The following is a 19,878-nucleotide window of genomic DNA, read 5'->3' on the forward strand; positions in this document are numbered from 1 at the left end:
ATTATTAATAATATGTGTCATTTTGAGGTAAGAACACCGTCAACAAGTTTTTATAATAGAACTTTAATTTCAGTTTTTTTCTAAAGGACATCTTGTAATCAGAGTAAAACAAAAACAATTAAATAAGAAGAAATCAGCTGCCTTTATGGGCAAAACAAAAGAAACATTCATGAACTTCAATAAATGATGACCACGTACCAGTCTGTAAGATAAATAACAGTTGTAATTTCTAAAATGCCATAAATTCAACCTAGATACCTCAAAATCTTTAATATGTAATACTGTAAACATGACATGAAAGTTCCTTCAGTATAAACTCAGTTTAACATCACCATCTCAGCATTTTTTAAATACTCAGACTATTAATATAAATACCATAAACTGACCTCTACTTCATATGATATTCGTATGTTTAATATGAGATAGCACTTATACCTTCTTTAAAGACATTTAAAATGACTTAGGCTAAAAATTCATACATTCAAACAGTCAGACAAGTTCACCAGACAAGACCCCTTCATCTGATGGCGAAAGAGAAACCTGAAAAAGCAACTATCCTTTCAAATATACAATTCATTTTTGTTTACTTCAACACAAGCCACTCTTCAAAAGTAATTACAGTACATGATAGCGATTATGTATGTGTGTGTTTGTGTAAATATGTACGTGCATGAACAAGTACATATGTATGTGCACATATAATTGACTTAACAGTGACTGGAATGTTGTGCCATATGATTAATTCAATGAAAAATCATTTAAAAGAGCTTCAATATCGATGACACTGCATTCCGTCTATCAGCTCGCTAGAAAGTGCTTCGAATAGTCATCTTAACGCACGATACTTACTGCTTTTTATATAATAATACAATGTCATATGCAGATATGCTATATTAAAAATGCCTTTTAATGACATTTCGTTGCTTAAGTGCAGAAAAATCTAAAGATTAAATAAACAAGGTATGATACATTTAGAAAAATACTATACGGTGGAGAAGGTTTAAACCGTTTAAAGAATTTATCGACACTTTTGGGTTCGCAATCTCGAACGCACATAATGCAGTTAAGTTATAAAGGTGCCAGCAAAAATATACAACAGCATACAAGGCAATGTCATAGCACAGCTTAATGCAAACTTTACCGCATGTCGTAAATGCAATCTCAAAAAGCAACCACGGTACCTCATATTAGTTCAACTTAATGACCACCACTATTGTTAAGTGCATAAACAGGGTACATCAAATGACTTCCTCTCTTCGAGAGATATGCAAACATCTTCTTAAAAGGCACAAGCAAAAGTCAAAGACGATTGGGATGTAATGATGCACTTCCAGTCCTGTCAAACTCAGAACTAGAGTTTTCATGAACCATTGACTGATTTTTTTTTTCTTTTTTTTTTTGCATGTATTGATGCAAATATGCAGCTTGTACATGTTTGTAGTTGAGAATATGGCATGTGCATTGAACATAAATGCGATGATGTGCATATTCTGCGTAAGCAAGATTTTGTGCATCTTTGTCTTCCGAAATGTTTTGGACTGCAAGGGGGCGCTATGGGTCAACTACTGAGCAAGTTAGTTAAAGTTAGTTAAACTTGGCATGTTTACAGCAGCTACCTGAATAGTAACACATCTGGGTTAATGGCACAGACACTTAAAGGTAACTTTATCGCCCCCTTGAGTACAGAAGTTTGCTACCGCCAGTGCAACACAAGATCCCACGTAATGCAACCATTGAATACTTGCATAAAATATGTTTCTGGTCTGAGCTTGAATTTTATAGCGATTATATAGTGCTTACAAAGTCAGCTTTTAGGCGGTTTGTCTGCGGCATCTTCAGACGTGATTCTGAGGGACGCGATAGCTTTTGCACAGATGTAGACGCTCTCCTCCTTCTTATCATCTTTGCTAGGAAGGCCAGTGGAAGAGGTTGCTGTTTCTCCACTGTAGGCCACTCTAGGATCTAGGACAGGGACTGAGGTCCGGCCGGAACTGGCCGTTTCTAATATGTTCCCCTGTGGATTTGATGGGAGCGAATTTCTCTCCCCAGCAGCACCAGATGTCGACATGGTGGGCATTCGTAACCCCCCAATTGGGATCATCGGGACAGGCGTTGGCACCTGTCCTTGAGAGTGCAAAGGCAAATGGCTGAAGATGTCTGGCTGCAGGGTTGTGGACAGATCTTGACTACTGCATAGGCCAACAGGAACATACAGGTTCTGAGGAGTATCTCCTTGATCCTGAAAAAAAAGGAATTTTGGCATTTTATTATTTATGCAGCTAGTTTATAATGACCATGGCTATCAAAAAGGACCAAATACACAATAAAATGATAAACATTTGTGCCAGGTTTGACATTACTGATGTCAAAAGGTTTAATTAAGAATAGAAGTATATGTCTGCACCAATAGCTTTGTGGTTAGTGCGCAGACACTGTGCTCACAGGGACCAGAGTTCAATTCCTGTCTTGAGGTCCTTTGCCTTCTGCTCTCTATACTTGTTTCTACACAACATTTTAGTCCCACATTTAAAAAAATGGAAGGTTTCGAGAATAAAGTTGAAATTACAAGAATAAAGTGGAAATATTATGAGAATGAAGACGAAATGTTTCAAGAATAAAGTTCAAATATTTTCAGAATAAAGTCAAAGTTCGTAGCAATTACGAGATTAAAGTTATAATGTTGCGATTGAGAGTATATTCTAGCCTATTGTGCATGCAAATGGCCCGAATTGGGAGCACCAGCTGTCAAAATCTGTCAGTTTTATAGCGAAAGACAAACAATAAGTCTATTACAATAATGCGTTTTTCATGATCTTTAATGTAGCGTGTTTTATATTAAAAGTACCAAAAGCTCAAAGCTTATTGCTATTATTGGATGGCTGGCACACTACACATAGGCTTAATGAATGCATTCTCAAAACATTTCAACTCCATTCTCAAAACAATTCAGCTTTATTCTCGAAACATTTCAACTCCATTCTCAAAACATTTCAAATTTATTCTCGAAAAATTTGAACTCTATTCTCGAAACTTTTCGACTCCATTCTCGAACTTTTCGACTTTATTCTCGTAATTTTGACTTTATTCTCATAATTTTGCTTTATTCTAGAAACATTTCCACTTTATCTGGTAATTTCAACTTTATTCTCGAAACATTTCATCTCCATTCTCGAAAATTTTCGACTCCATTCTCTAAACATTTCAACTTTATTCTCGTAATTTCGTCTTTATTCTGGTAATTTGTACATTATTCTCGTAATTTCGACTCTATTCTCAAATCATTTCGACTCTATTCTCGAAACATTACGATTCTATTCTCGAAATATTTAGACTCTATTCTCGAAACATTTCAACTTCATTCTCAAAACTTTTCAACTTTATTCTTGTAACATTTCAACTCTATTCTCATAATTTTGACTATCTTGTAATTTCAACTTTATTCTCGAAACATTTCTACTCTATTCTCAAAACATTTCAACTCTATTCTCGAAACATTTCAACTCCATTCTCGAAACATTTCGACTTTATTCTCAAAACAGTTAGACTCCATTCTCAAAACTTTTCAACTTTCTTGTAATATTTCAACTCTATTCTCATAATTTCGACCCTATTCTCGAAACATTGTCTTTATTCTCGTAATTTCAACTTTTTTCTTCTAATTATGACTTTATTCTAAAAATATTGCGACTTTAATCTCAGAATTTTTATTTTTTTTATTTTTTTACATGGCACTCAGATATCGTCACACCAAAAGCAATGCGTAAAATGCAACATGCCTTCTTGTAGCTCATACAGAAGCGCATAGCGCTAACAATGCCAAGGTCATAAATTAAATTCCCAAAGAAAGCATAGATGTAAATCTAAAAGCATACCATTCCCGGGTCTGAGCGCACTCCGATGATTGGTCGAAGGGGAGAAGCTTGAAATCTCACACTCCTTCCAGGATCCATGTGGGTCCTGTGCTGATAAGACCCCCTCCTTGGGGACACAGCCCTGAGCACCCCTTTTTGTCGACCCAACGGAGACTGCGCTCGTTGCCCCGACGGGTCCGAACCTGTAGGTCTTACAGGTGACAGCTGCCGGATAGGTGAAAAGTCCCCTCTAATGCTCAGATCTCTCCTTGGAGAAACGCCCCTTAAAGGAGATGAATCACGGCTTGACAACAGGTGACGGTGCGGTGAGAGATCTCCCCTTGGGGACATGTACCTCTGGCGAGGTGAATCCCAACAAGGCGACAGCAGCTGAGGTGGGTAAGGCTCAGAGGAACTGCTCGACTGCTCAAAGGTCAGATCATCATCAATACTCGGAGAAGAATCTCCCAGCTGTTCCTTCGGTGGATTGCGGCTTGGGTCAGAATATTTTGGGAGACAGCCAGACAGACATGGCTTGTTGACTGCATAGGACTGAGGACTTGTGCTTCTGGACAGCGTTTTTGGTGTAGAATCACCATCACATTCATCATCTTCATCATCATCTGGTTCATCCTCATCGACGCCATCAGAATCTTCTGCATCTGAGAACTGATGTTTAATGGCTGCTTCCACTGGCATGATGCCTAAGGACTTATGCATGTCATCTACACAGGCAGTAAGAGCAGAAAATTAAATGAGTACATTCTTCTAACATTGGTTTGAACTAGTTTAGATGTCATGTTAGACTTAAGAACCATACCAGCATCCTCTGTATTGTCCATGGCTGTGGGTGAAACTCCAAGTTCAAGGCATTTTTTCATGTGAGCTTTTGACTTCATATGCTTGGTGAGATTCCCTAAAAAACACAGGGGTTATATTCCATCCCAATCTTTTGCAATCATGCTTGAAAGTGATAAAACCAACCTTTAGTTTTGAAAGCAAAGTTGCAGCACTTGCAGATGTAGGGTCTCACATCGGTGTGAGTTCGTATGTGTTTCTTGAGCATGCTTGGCTTCTTACAACGAATACCACACTCTTCACATATATACTTTCCCCGACCACGACCTCTCACGTAAACATATTCCTCATTGGACTTATACCTAATAGAGATAAAGTACCAGAACATTTTCATTAGGATGTGTTACTACAGTCACAAAAGAACATCAGCATTATTAAAGTACATATTCATACCCTCCTTCAAAAATCTTCACACGGACTGGTTCTGCTTGTCGAATGGTGGACGCAACATCCTCTCGTAAAGATTTGCACCTCTGGGTAATGTCTCTTACCCTCACATCCTGTTTTGTATCTTCCTCTTTGTAGTCCAGTGTTACCTGCAACAATGCAACAGACCTTATGGAACAGATGGCTAAATAACAATGGCATCAACGTATAGGTAAATATAGCAAAATCAGCAAAAAACACCAACAGATAACATACTTGTTCTTGCTTCAGTCTCCAAGGGGTCGAGGTCACTAGTAGTCCAGGTTGATACATGCTAGCAATTGAATAAACAGCATTCTGCCCCCTCTGTTTGGATCGGAGAAGAGCAAGAACCATTCCAGTGGTAAGATCAGGTAGGTTAGGGTTATGGCATCTCACAAACCATGAGGCATACTCTGAAAAACTTGCAGGTGTTTGGGTGCTATTTGGCTTAGTGGAGTTGAGATAGCACCAGCTCACACAAGTAGTAGTGTGAAGACCTGGAAACTTGGAGAAGAGTAAAGCACCAGTGATTGCCGAGGGCACTGCACCTATACCAGAACCAAGACGATTGCTAGCCATCATGTGTTCAGGTGTTGGTTTTTGCTCCATCATAGCAGCATCTTGAGGAATTCTGGCTAAAGGCTGTAACTCTGGATTGCTGTAAAAGTCTCGGCTGGGCTCATCCATATCTACCTCGCATGGGCTTCCTGATTTGAAAGCTTTCTTGGGACTTTCTTTTTCACCTTCAAGATTTCCTAACTCCACAGCACTAAGCTCTTCAACAATCTGGCCATAAATGTTCTCATCTTTGACTCGTTTCTGTTGCTTCGCTTCAATGAAAAGCTCAATGCTACTTGCAGGTGACAGCATGCGCTTGTTTGCTCCACCACTGGGGGCCTCTGTAGTTGAGATGGTTTTGGAGGTTAATGATAGAGGTATGCCTGTATTTAGCTTTGCTGGTGATGCCTGTGGGTTGTGTAGTAGTTGTCTAGGGTGCCCTGATACTGGAGATGGTTCACAACCTACGTTGCTTTGTGGCATGACTATGGCAAGACTTTGAGAGGTGGATGTTTTGTGTTCTATGTACGAGATAGGATTCTGTGTTTGAGAATCCAGAATGTGAGATATGCTAGTGTACGTTACGTTCCCGTAAGATGGTACTTGCATCTGAATTCTAACAGGAACTAGCAAACCAGAGGTGTTATGGCTGGCCAATGCTTGCTGAGCTTGCGAAAGCACTGCTATAGTTGACAAAACATTGCCTAAACTCTGGGAACAATCTTCTTGGGGTTTTCTTAAGCTAATATAAGATTCAGCTACCTTGGATTCTTCAGGTTCCTTCTTTATAAAAAGCATCACGCTATCCATGTCATAAACATTGCAAACGCTGGGTTTGGCATACTGAGATGAGGTTTGCACTGGGCTATATTGTTTGTGTTGGGGAGAAGGACCACCTGAAATCAAAGAGTACCTCATTTTCTCAATGGTGCTTGGCGAGGTTGTTCTCTTGCTCATTTCATCTGAGACTGTGCCGCCTTGCATATCCGGTTCACCACTTAGTGATGCCTGCCTAACCAAGAAGGCCCTTCTACGCTCTTTATCCTCTTCTTGCCTAGATGTAGACAAAGGAGAAAGACTACCATAATCAAAGGACTTGCTTCGAAATCCTGGAACCTCTGAGGGTAAATTATACGGTGCCTGCTCCGAAGCAGAACGCCTCATCTCTCGGTGATGACTCTGTGAACTTCCAGGTACAGATAAGAACTCCAATGGCTTATTAAACTCATCTGGATTGGTTTGAGACACAAGGTTAATGGTCTCCTCTCTGTCAAGGGACTGGGAAAAGCTTGAGCTGTGTGACAAATTGCTATCCTGACTCGGGCTTCTGGACAGACTTGTGCAAGCAGATTCAAAACTAGATTCCCCAGAAGAACATTCCATCTCTGCTAACCTTAAGCGTTTCTTTTTAGGTGGTAGCTTTTCCATTGGAAACTGTGATAGGGTCTCGCTTCTCTGTGGCCACTGGAACTCTTCAGAGTGCTTTTCCCTTTGCTTGACCCCTACTTCTGGAACCTTTTCTGGCCTATCAGGCTCCACAGTCACTCTAATCTCAGGAACTTGGATACTAGGCTGAGATGTTGGCTGCTTACTCATGTGAAGTTTCTGGTGTAGAAAACCACTGCATCCCCATTGCCAGTCTGCTCCTTCAGGTCTGTGTCCCTCTATGCTATGCTCCATGAATCTGTAAATGCCAATTTTGTCTAAGGGATGTGATCTAACATCACTCGACTTCTCTGAAGAGTTTAGACGGTTTAATGAGTTTGTGTGCTGAATGACAGAGATAACATTGCTGCCAGCCCTTCTCTCAGTGTCAGAAAAGACAGTATCTAAAGTAGTTGGCTTTGTCTCAGTGTCCTCCGAGTGCCCAGAAGGCTTGTCCTGCCCATGAAAGTCATCTTCCTCCAAGATATTTTTGTCTTTTCTTCTTTTCCTTGTGGAAGTTTCTGATAAATGGCTTGGAAAGACAGAACACGCCTCAGTTTCTTGATAGCTTTCAGCACTTAATTTGGAATCATCTACACTGTGAATTTTCAAGTCAGATTTTAAGCTACAAGCCAGATGAGCATAGCAGTCTGATTCAGCGTGTCCTTCGTTAGCCGAGTGCTCAAATGCAGCTTGCCGCATGAGTCTTCTCATACCCATTGCGCCCCGGTAAGTGACATCAGCACCTGTCATTCTCTCATCAAATGAGTTACTGCTTCTCAGCCCTTGAGGTGCATTCAGATTCGAATTGGATGAGGTTGGAAGAGAATTACTGCGTAAGAATACACTACTCTCTGAAGCCGTTTCCAGAAGGTCAGAACTAGGGATTTGACATTCTTGGTAATCTTCCTCTTGGAAGGACTCCGAATCAATTTTTATTGATCGGATTAGGTCTTTTTTGCTTCTGTGAATGGAGGAGTCTGTGTCACCAGGCATTATGCCTTTATTCAGTGTAATCATGAAGCTAGATGTGGCTTCATTTATGTCCGTCATGCAGGTTTGTACAGTGATTGATTGCTTTGGCCTGGTTGTTGGCCTATAACATTTCCCGAACATGATTTCTTGATACGATTTGGCACTTGCACTCGACTGGTTGAACTGTTGCTCGGCACTCTCAGAACGTGAGAAGTATCCTGAATCAGTGCTGCCTTTACTGTATGAACTGGGCAGAGAAAGAGACTGATCAGAGTCTTGACTTTTCTTCTCCGTTAGCCGAAGTGCCAGTCTTTGCTTGATGGTGGAGAACTCAACCATTTGGTCCACCTGAGCAATAGCAGCAGGTGCCGTCATTTCCCGGAATTGCCATAAAGATACTTTTCCTGATAACCCCGTTTGCTTTTTTGCCAATATACCCCCTTGCACAATATCCTCTGTTTCTTTGATATGGCTTGTTGTATCCAAGGATAAGTCTTCCACAACTTCTTCATCAGTGTCACTGCTCTGCTCAGCATCAGAATGCATCTCGCCTTCTGCCACCGCCAGCTCCTCATCAATATGCTTGCTGTCTTGTTCTGAAAATGAAACCAATCCAGCTTTTACCGCATGGGTGTGAGATTTTCTATGTTTGTACAGGTTGCTCTTGGTTTTAAATGAGAAACCACAAGGAATACACGGATATGGTCGTTCGCCAGTATGAGAACGGATGTGCTTCTTTAGTACGCTGGGTTTGGCACAAGCTCTCCCACAGTACTGGCAAACATACTTCCCAGTCTTAACAGACTTCTGCTCCTTTTTGAGAAGGCCCTCTGACAGCAGCTCATATTCCGACTGGAGATATCGTTTGCTTGGCAGAGGAACGTTCTTCCTCCTGAGCTGGATGTGACACGGTTCTCTAGGTTTTGAGGTAAGAATATTTCCTGAAGCAAGGACCTGTGACTCCATACCAGGAGATGGACTTACAGCTGGGGTCTGGGATTGCTCCGCAAGTCTTATTTTGTCCTCTGTGCCAGAGGATTGGCCTCTTTGGGTCATCTCGGATGGCAAGTGTTTTTCGTCATCTTTGAAACTGATAATCTGTTTGGAACGTTCCGCTTCACCTGAGGTTTTAGCAGCCTCCATGATAAGGATTTGCTATGTACAGTTGCTACATTGCCCTTGGTTTTGTCACAATGAACATCGTCTTCGATGAAAGTTTCTCTTTTAACGCAGAGTGTTAATCCTTCAGTGCTTTAAACAGTTCCCTGTGATTGTACAGCAGTCAGTCCAGCAGCATCATTTTCAAAATGATGAAGTAATCATTTCCATATGTTCAAGAGCATGTTCAGTCAAGTTGTTTAAAAATGGTCTCCATCTCTATATACATTTAAGCCTGGGCACCAAATCCAAATTGCCTGCTAACAGACAAAAACAAATGTTGTCAGTAAACAAATTCAAAATGTTTTAATAAAATGCTGAGACAAGAATTTAAGTACAAAAGCCATCTTCGAGCCAAAACGGCCCATAAACTCACCATGCCCTGAGTAGAGTGTTTCTGAAGGCAGTCTGCCAGCACCATCTCTTTGTCTTTCTGAGGTTTGTGATTGATGTGAAGGTCGTCTCAAACTGTAAGGTCAGGAATTCCTCCATTAGAGAATTAACCAAACTATAAGTACAACAAGTACATGAGGGCTGGGGGGGTTGGACAATGCAATTTATCTTTGTAACACCATCAATCATTCTGCACTCCAATCTCTATTTGGAATGTTGTTTTTGCTATTCAAAGGAAAACTCTTGCATTTAAAATAAAAAATCAAATATACCAAGGCAGTATTCATGAAATATGAATAAAGATTAATTGGATAATATAAACTACCTTTCAAAAGTTTGAGGTCAGTAAATTGTTTTGAAAGAAGTTAATACTTTAATTCAACAAGGATGCATTAAATTGATTTAAAAAAGTGGCAGGAAGACATTTACAATGTTACAAAAGATGTTCTTTTGAACTTTCTATTCATCTAAGAATCCTGAAAAAAAATGTATCATGATTTCCACAAAAATATTAAACAACACCTTCGTTTCCAACATTGATAGTAAATACAAAAAAAAAATGTTTCTTAAACATCATATCGGCATATTACAATGATTTCAGTAGGATCATGTGAGACTGAAGACTGGAGTAATGATGCTGAAAATATGCTCTGATATTAAAATAAAACAGTACTTTTGAATTGAAATAATATTTCATAATAATAGTTTTACTGCATTTCTGACTAAATAAAAGCATCCTTGGTGAGCATTAAAACCTTTATTCAATATTAAAGAACCATTTACACTTTCTTAGTGCATTACTAAAGTTACAAAATACAATGTAAAATTGTTCTAAATGACTTTAAATTGGGTCAAATTAGGGCAAAATGTGCTATAATATCTGTTTTGCAAATGTTTCATGTAAAGGTGCATCTAAGTGTTCAAGATTCAGAAGAAATATTGTAAATGATTAGGAATCCACCACTAAAAAACCTCATCAACCAAACATGTCTGGTACCTTGTAAAGAGTCTCAAGACTAATGAATGCAACACAAGACAAATAACTGACAAAACACATCAAAGTTTACATTTTATTAGTCAAATAAGTCAACAGGTAGCACCGCAATATGAACAGAACATCAAATAATAACAACTTACACCATCTCTGCCTACTCTCTGTGCAAATATAATTACCATCTGCATACATCAGAGTTTGTATAATGAGGTTACATAAGGTTATCTGGTTCAAACCTCTTAACTAGGACATTCAAACTCTGCAAGCAATCAGAGAAGAAATATCAATCTCCGCCAGGCTATAAAATCTAAAACCGAACCTTGACATGGTCTACAATGAAGTAAAACGTTTCCCACGGGTCGAGTTAGTATCTAAACAGCCTGTCTGTCTGGAGATAGCGAGCAGAGGAGAGAGTTGATGAGGGAATGACAAAACGCAGCGATCAGATGTGCTTTTTTTTCAAGGTCAATCTCAATCCTGTGTTGTCCTCAACACAAATATGGTGGATAAACCTGCCAGAGGCTAAATGCACCTTTAAAAACTGGGCTGATAAGTTAAATGTGTCAATGGTGTTCTGTATTCGGATGCGAGGCAATCAAAATCTGTCCAATAAACATGATGCGATTTCATCATTTACGAACAACATCGAAAGTCTGTCCAAGTTTGACCTTCGATCATCCTTTGGATGCATCTGCGTTAACGCATCTACAACAACAACCGGCGCAACATGTCAAAGCCAGAGGCGGGAAAATATAACCAGACTCGAGAGAATGTCATTACGTCATATATCAGCCCCCCTTGGCATCACTACCCAGCGGGATGCCTGGCATCTCATGAAATACAGCTGTGTTGCATCTCAAAACTACAGCAGGAACAAAATATCCCCAGAAGAGCTTATCGTGCTTCAAAAAAGCAGAGCAGTCAAGGACTGACTTTGACCAGTCACCTGCTTTTGAGTCTCACCAAGCCGTACAACACAGTGATTGCCATCAGTCTACAAACCTGGTGTCCAAATTCAGCCTTGTCCAATGTCTCCAGTCAAATGCAGATGGTCTCATAATTCCTGCTTCCCGTATCGCTGTACATCACCTTCAAAAAAAGACAAATGTGCCAGGAATAAGTCTCAACAGTCATCCACGTCTTGCTCAATGAGAGTACATTAGAAGAGCTACAGATGTAAGCGAGTCACCACAGAAAATACCTCACTGAGACGCGTATCCAGGAACAAAAATAGAAAAGGGGCCCTGTGCGGGGTTATGCAACGGCCCACAATCGAGGCCACTTTTGCATCAGCGTGAGGAGAAGTGAATGGCCACGCTGCTTGTGAGAAGGAACTGAAATCAGAAAGGTTTAGCACTGAAATAAAAGAATTCAAGCTGTGTGTAGGATTGCAATATATAGCAGAAATATTATGCTAGAAAGCTACACAGCATTAGACTGGGACTGAAAGTCCTGATACATGAGTGTGATAAATTATCAGCAGCATCTTGAAATAATAACTAACATTTAAAATACATTACTGGCTTTATTTGACATGATTTAGTGATACATATTGGTGCAAAACGTTTGCATTGATATACTTTCATCAAAATGTCCACTTTTTTCAGTGGCGCTGGTTCTGGAAATATTTTTCATATTCACTTTTCTTATAGGGATTTGTAAAATGTCCTTTTATGTTTAAAGGGAACCCTGGGTATGGCTTAATATAACATAAATGATGTCTCTTACTAAAATATGTTGTAAAAAACCCATTAAAGATTTACGTTATTTTTTAAAATCCACATCGTTTTATACATATTTTGAACTATGGGTGGCACCATTTTTTTGATTACATAGAACGGTTGCACTTGGTGAGCTACTGGCACTATCTGATGCTTTTTTTTTTTTTTTACCACAACACAATTTGGAATACACATATTGGACAATAAAATAGATTTGATGCAGCTTTTGGTTGTAATTTTCAGTTAAAGGGCAACAAGAGAAGCGATGTAAGCAGTGCTTAATTTAAGCCGGATCCTGTTTCAGAAAATGTCAGATTTTGGATTTATAATGTTCTGGTATTTGTGTTAGATCCGGCATTAACAAGTGCATTAGATAGTACCAGGCGTTGGGCTCACGTACCTCTGTAATTCGCCACAAATCAAATGTTTCCATATTCACAATGTATTTAAATAATAAACTATTATTTATAATGTAGACTAGGCTTTGTACTTCACGTTCGTATGTCGATGGAAAAAAATATCCTCTTCAGCAAAAATGTGCTTGTCATAACAGCAGAGTGGACCGGTTATACAAGGCTACAAACTACTTAAATTGACCAGAGTAACATTTTAAATGTTTGGTTGACTGTATTTTATTTTGATACTGTACAGACTGAGATGTCATGTTTTAATTGCTAGAATATATGATGAAACATAAAATACTCCACTATTTTTGGTCACAGATAAGAGTTGGACATAATACTTTTATTTTTGCACGCTCGCTCACAGTAAAAACAGATCATTGTGCTTTTGTAAAATAAAGCAAACAAACAAGATGCGCGTTCTGTCATCTCGGTTCTCGGTTTCTTTTTCATTAACTTGTTTGCGCAGCGCTGCATCTCAAATCTGTTTTAAATCTGTTAATCATTTAAGTCAGATATATTTTGCATATTTATCACGTTTAGTGGCGTTATTGAACGTTCTGGGAAAACTGAAGTTGTATTGTCAGTGCTGGTCACAGCGCCTTTTAAATGCTGTGTTGGATCCGGTAATTATTCATTTACAAATTAAGCACTGGAAGTCTTCACTGCTATCCTAGGAATAAAAAGAGGAGAAAATAATGGGAATAAAACTACCTAAAGACCCACGTCTGTGTTGTCTCTACTTTAGCCCTGATGCCTTTGAGGCTTTTAGTACACCACAGCTACTTAAAGAACTTACAAATGGCAGAGACAAGAAACGCTAGATGCCATCCTGGCAGGATGTAAACATGCCGATGTTCGTCATTTCGCCGCAGCCATTGAAGGAGTTTCTCAGCGCTTTTTGAAATTTCACTCAATATCTGTGGCGTTTACACTCTTTGTGGGGAAAATCGATGGTATAACATATGGTTTAGGCCTATGATTATATCCATCGCCACCTGTAAGATCTTTCGGTAGCTGCGATCATCATATTATTATTTTATTTTTTGAGTTTTGTTGCCGTTAAAATAGTGTAGCTCACAAGTGCAATGTAATTAATATAACGGCGCCCCCCATAGTCCAAAATATGTATATAACGATGAGAATTTTTTAAATAACATAAGTCTTTCTTGGATTTTCTACTACATACATGACCCTGGAGGTCTTAAGTAGCATGAGTATATTTGCAGCAATAGCCAAAAATACATTGTATGGGTCAAAATGCTAGATTTTTCTTTTATGCCAAAAATCATTTGAATATTAAGTAAAGATCATGTTCCATGAAGATATTTTGTCAATTTCCTACTGTAAATATATCAAACTTAATTTTTGATAAATATGCATTGCTAAGAACTTCATTTGGACAACTTAAAAGGTGATTTACTAAATGTTTTGATTTTTTTGCACCCTCAGATTGCAGATATTCAAATAGTTGTATCTTGGCTAAATATTGCTGCTAAAGTTTTTATTGAGAAAAAGAACTACAATCCAATGAAGCATTGCGAATGACAGAATCAACTGAATAAAGTGATTTCTTTAAATAGGTTGATTTTAAATAGAAACTATATTTTCGAGTGATTTGATAGTTTGTGTCAATTGCAATTCTTTGTGGAAGTGGGCAGTTCTTTTGCTGTGATTTGCTTGCCATTCTCTGATTGGTGGAGATTTCTTTGCAGAATCATGGGTAATGTAGTTTTTTGGCTTTTTTGTCATTAATTAACAATCTCAAAGCTCACAGTAACTGACTGAATGTTTACAATATTTTTGTAATTAATGTTATTTTTTTATGAATAGAATCAAATCACGTGCAACTTTTCTCCCTTAAATATTCAGTTTCACTGGAAAATACATACGAGACTTGATTTTTGCAAAGGAAATCTCATACACAAATGTTAACATGTGCATGTTGACATTTTAATACAATTTTTTTAGGTAAACAAGCAACTGAAAATAAGCCTCGTTCAGGGAGGTAAATCCTCACTACTTCTCAATTGGCCCATAACCTTGACCTTTCAACACAATACAATTTACATGGCTAAAAATATTTGACCTGCCATGACCATCATCTTAAGTTACGATGGGGGAAGACAACTGGGTGCTGCATTAGAGAAGCGGAGGGGGTCAGGATAACATGATACAGTACAGATACCGTCTATGTGTTGTAGTCACGGTCTATTAAGTAACATTAGAGCATTCCAGTATTACAAAAGCAATCAAGCGTCACTATTACTATTGCTCAATGTGCTTAGAGCTAGTGCCCCCAAAACTCTTAAGTATTACATTTTTTTTTTGGTAATTAATTATTACATTATTGCCAGTGAAGAAAAATAAACTTAATTCAAATGGGAATTCGGGGAATATTTTTCAGAAAACTCAACTTTGAACCAAAATAAGAAGAGTAGTTCACTTCCAGAACAAAAATTTACAAATACTCACCCCTTGCTATCCAAGATGTTCGTGTCTTTGTTTCTTCAGTCGTAACGAAATTATGTTTTTGGAGGAAAACATTTTAGAATTTCTCTCCATATAATGGATATGTATGGTGACCTGAGTTTGAACTTCCAAAAATGCAGTTTAAATACAGCTTCAAAGGGCTCTAGATGATCTCAGTCAAGGAATAAAGGTCTTACATAGCAAAACAATGGCTTTTTTATGTACAATTTATATACCTTTTAAGTGCAAACGCTCATCTTGGTCTAGCTCTGCATGAACGGTGTGTTGTTACGACAGTTATGGTATGTTTAAAAACTCCTAACCCATCCTCCAACTTCAAAATCGTCCTACATCTTTGCTTTCCTTCTTTTTTTTTGTAAAGGGTGTTTGACCTCCTTTGCATGTTTATTTTGTAAACACTGGGTCGGTCTTTCTGCAGCGATGTAGGATGATTTTGAAGTTGGAGGAGAAAATGAGATGGGAGTTTTTAGACATACCCTAACTGTCATAAACAGGAATACACACAGTTCACGCAGAGCTAGACAAAACGAACGTTTGCTGTAAGCATATAAATTGTAACATTTTTTTTTAGAAAATAACCAATCATTTCACTTGATAAGACCCTTCTTCCTTGGCTGGGATCATTTAGAGCTCTTTGAATCAGCATTTAAACTGCATTTTGGAAGTTCAAACTCAGGGGCACCATAGATATCCATTATATGGAGAGAAATTCTGAAATGTTTTCCTCAAAAAACATAATTTCTTTACGACTAAAGAAAGAAAGAAAGACACGAACATCTTGGATGACAAGGGGTGAATACATTTTCTGTACTTTTTTGTTCTAGAAGTGAACTTCTCCTTTAAGTAAACTAAAGACATTAATGATCCCTAAACTCTTGAATCAAGATGCATTTACTTAAATTACCTTATTCTGCAAGGTTTAATATATCCTTATTTAAGAATGTCATTTACTGATATTTAAATCGGAAAACAAGACAAAATACTTGCTAAGAAGTCATATTTTGCATTGCACAATAAAACTAGGCAAAGAAATTCCATAAAATTGCACTGAAGAAGGGAACCAAGCTATAGAAACTCTGTATGCAGCATGTTTTGCACAGGCAACTAGCTCTCCGTGCTTGAATAATGATATTTTGCTGAGTCAGGAAAGCCGTGTGGACGTCTACTTTATCAGACATGTTCTAGTACAGAAGCAGTCCTGGAGATCAGTTTATTTACTTTCACAGAATGCAGTAATGCATCATAGTGACACGAGCAGCCAGCGGAGGAGGAACGTTTGCACGCTATCAAATCACATGCAAATGTGCAGATTTCCGCTGATCAGCAAACCCGTGTGCCTTAGACAGTGGAAAAGCCGAGTGGCGGTACGGAGGACCCGCTGGGACAGACCATCATATTTATAGAGAGACGAGAGACTTGACCTTCAATGCTTGTGGAGGATCAGCCATTTCAGGGCCGTTCCACAGTATACTTAATGAACATAAAACTGCAGTGCCTTGTGCTCTATATGTATATATATATACACACAGCCTGTCTGTGCATGTCAGCACTCAGCATCTGTTATGGGAGTCATAAACCAGAGGATTGACCCCTGTGTTTACTTTGCCATTAGTTTGCATTGTAGGGCTTGTTAACTATGCCAGTGTTTTGGTTGAACTGACCTTCTAGCTTGCGCTAAAGGTCAAAGGTGTTCATATATGGCATTTTGACAATACTATTAAAATGCTGGGATTGGTAATGAAAGTTTTAATGTTTGAAATGTTCACCAAGGCTGTATTTATTTGTTTAAAAAAACACTGCAAAACAGTACAACTGTAAAATACTATTACAATTTAAAATAACTGTTTTCTACTTGACTGTGTTTTAAAATGTGATTTATTCTTGTGATGCAAAAATGAATTTTCAGCATCATTACTCCAGTCTTCAGTGTCACATGATCCTTTAGAAGTCAAGAAGCATTTATATTAATTATCAATGTTGTTTCATGTTTTTGGGGAAACCTTGACTGATATTTTTTCAGGAATCTTTGAAAAATAGAATTTTGAAAAAAAAAAAAAAACACATTTATTTGAAATAGAAATTATAATTTGAACAATTAATGCATTCTTGTTGAATAAAAGTATTGATTTCTTAAAAACGAATCTTACTAAACGTTTGGACATCTACACTTCCAAAAGTTATTGAACAGTAAGATTTTTAATGTTTTTTAAAAAAGTCTCTTCTGCTCACCAAGCTTGCATTTATTTGAAAACAGTACACTTTTGAAATATTTTTACTATTTAAAATATTTTTCTATTTGAATATATTTTAAAATGTAATTTGTTCCTGTGATTTCAAAGCTGAATTTTAGCATCATTACTCCAGTCACACAATCCTTCAGAAATCATCCTAATATTCTGATTTGCTGCTCCAAAAACTTTTATTATTATTATTATTATTATTATTATTATTATGTGAAAAACAGCTGAGTAGATTTTTTTTAGGTTTCTTTGATGAATAGAAAATTCAGAAAAACAGCATTTATCTGAAATAGAAATCTTTTGTAAAATTATAAATGCCTTTTCATCACTTTCAATCAATTTAAATGCTTTGGATCTTTCTATTCATCAGAGAATCCTGACAAAATGTATTCAACTGTTTTAAACATAGATAATATTAATAACAATAAATGTTTCTTGAACAGCAAATCAGCATATTAGAATGATTTCTGAAGGATCATGTGACACTGAAGACTGTATAGATAGATAGATAGATAGATAGATAGATTCCTATTAGACAGGTTTGATAATGCCACTAAAAGTGTGCCATATGCAAATGGCCTTGATCTGAAAATGATACTGTACATGCCACTCACCACGCATGTGCCGTGCAGAAATGAGGAATGTTCCCATGGCAACCAAACGACTATTCCTGCTGCGTTCACGTTCTTTGTCTCACATAAGTGGATATTCAATGGGCTAACAGGCATCCTCAAGTAACCCTCCTGCACCTGTGACATCACATGCTCCACTAGAGACCCTTACGCACAACGCCACATATAATCACTGCACACAACAGATGGGAATCAGAAAAATCACATGCATCTTTTGCCTGGCAATCTAAAAATGTGCTTGATTTGATATCAAGCCATTTTTTAAATGGTTTTATTCCAGTAAAAACCATAATGTATTAATTTTTCGAAGCTACAAGAACACACTAAAAATAAAAATAAAGGTGCTTCAAAGATTCTTCACAGCGACGCCATAGAAGATCCATTTTTGGTTCCACAAAGAACCATTCAGTCAAAGTTTCTTTAAAGAACCATCTCTTTCTTACCTTTTTATAATCTGAAGAACCTTCTTTTGCCACAAAGAACCTTTTGTGAAACAGAAATGTTCTTCAGATGTTAAAGATTCTTTATGGAACCATTTAGACAAAAAGGTTATTCTATATCATGGAGCACCTTTATTTTTTTAGAGTGTACTTTTTGATTGAAAAAAAAAATACATATAATAACTTAATATTTTGGGTGGAGAAAATATTAAGATGGAGAATAAATGTATTAACTAAAAAAGATTTCAATTTCAGCTGTTTCAATTGAATCAAATAAAGCATTTGGCTCAGTTGAAGCATTGTGTAACTTCAGAAAACTACTGTGAAACAAGAATTTGCAAATAAAACAGATTACTGGAGTATGTTTTACATATAAAATACTATTTCAATGTGCCATTACGTCACAAAAATAGCTTCTACACCAAATTTTTGTTTCGCATACATTGTAATAATGATTTTTTCGAAGTTGTAAATTAAACAAAGATTACTGAAAAGAAAATAATATTTCAGTGCATTCAGTGTATTACTTGAAGATTCTAATAATTTCAGAGATTTCTGAGCAAAAACTGTTTCTGCACCAATTTTTTGTTTATTGTATATGGTAAAAATTTTTGCAAATTAAACAAAGATTACTGTAGTACATTTTAAAAGAAAGTACTATTCGTGACCCTGGACCAAAAAAATCAATCCGAAGGAGCATGGGTATATTTGTAGTAATAGCCAACAATACATTGTATAGGTCAAAATTATTGATATTTCTTTTATGCCAATAATCATAAGGATATTAAGTAAAGACAAAGTTACATGAAGATATTTTGTAAATGTCCTATCTTAAATATATCAAAGCTTAAGTTTTGATTAGTAATATGCATTGCGTAGAACTTAGTTTGGACAAATGTAAAGGTATGCAAATGTATTTTCTCAATATTTAGATTTTTTTACACCATCAGATTCCAGATTTTCAATATCTGAATCTCGGCCAAATACTGTCCTCTCATTTTTTGTTTAAAAACTGACCCCTATTACTGGTTTTGTGGTCCGGGGGGTCACATTTCATACTTCAAAATTTCATTTTTAATTCAATTCAATTATGTGAATAAAAAAAAAAAAAGAAGTTTCTGAATGAAAATAGTTTCTACACCTAATGTTTCTCCACGTATAATGCACAAGTCATAGAGGCTACTGTTATGATTCTGTAACAATGATTTTGGCTTGTTTTACAGGTTTGAAACAAATGTCAGGATTTTCATTTTCATGTGATCAGTTTCTGCAAATGCAACGGCTGTACGTTTCAATTCTCACTGTGCATCTTCCCACTCATTCTCCGACTT

The 19,878-nt window shown here is 37.3% G+C and overlaps 1 protein-coding gene across 1 annotated transcript; it reads right to left on the reverse strand.

Annotated features, from left to right (window-relative positions):
* Nucleotides 1–32: 32 nt before the first annotated feature.
* Nucleotides 33–9,697, reverse strand: hivep2b (HIVEP zinc finger 2b). Its single transcript, XM_073826992.1, has 7 exons — nt 9,610–9,697; nt 5,352–9,493; nt 5,103–5,245; nt 4,836–5,011; nt 4,672–4,767; nt 3,873–4,576; nt 33–2,239 (listed from the first exon to the last, which is right to left on the reverse strand). Exons 2-7 carry the CDS (start codon nt 9,216–9,218, stop codon nt 1,805–1,807), a joined length of 5,421 nt encoding a protein of 1,806 aa, XP_073683093.1. The 5' UTR covers nt 9,219–9,493; nt 9,610–9,697; the 3' UTR covers nt 33–1,804.
* Between the last annotated feature and the right edge of the window lie 10,181 nt (nt 9,698–19,878).

This window comes from Garra rufa, chromosome 21 (assembly GCF_049309525.1).
Source record: "Garra rufa chromosome 21, GarRuf1.0, whole genome shotgun sequence".
NCBI classification, from domain to species: domain Eukaryota; kingdom Metazoa; phylum Chordata; class Actinopteri; order Cypriniformes; family Cyprinidae; genus Garra; species Garra rufa.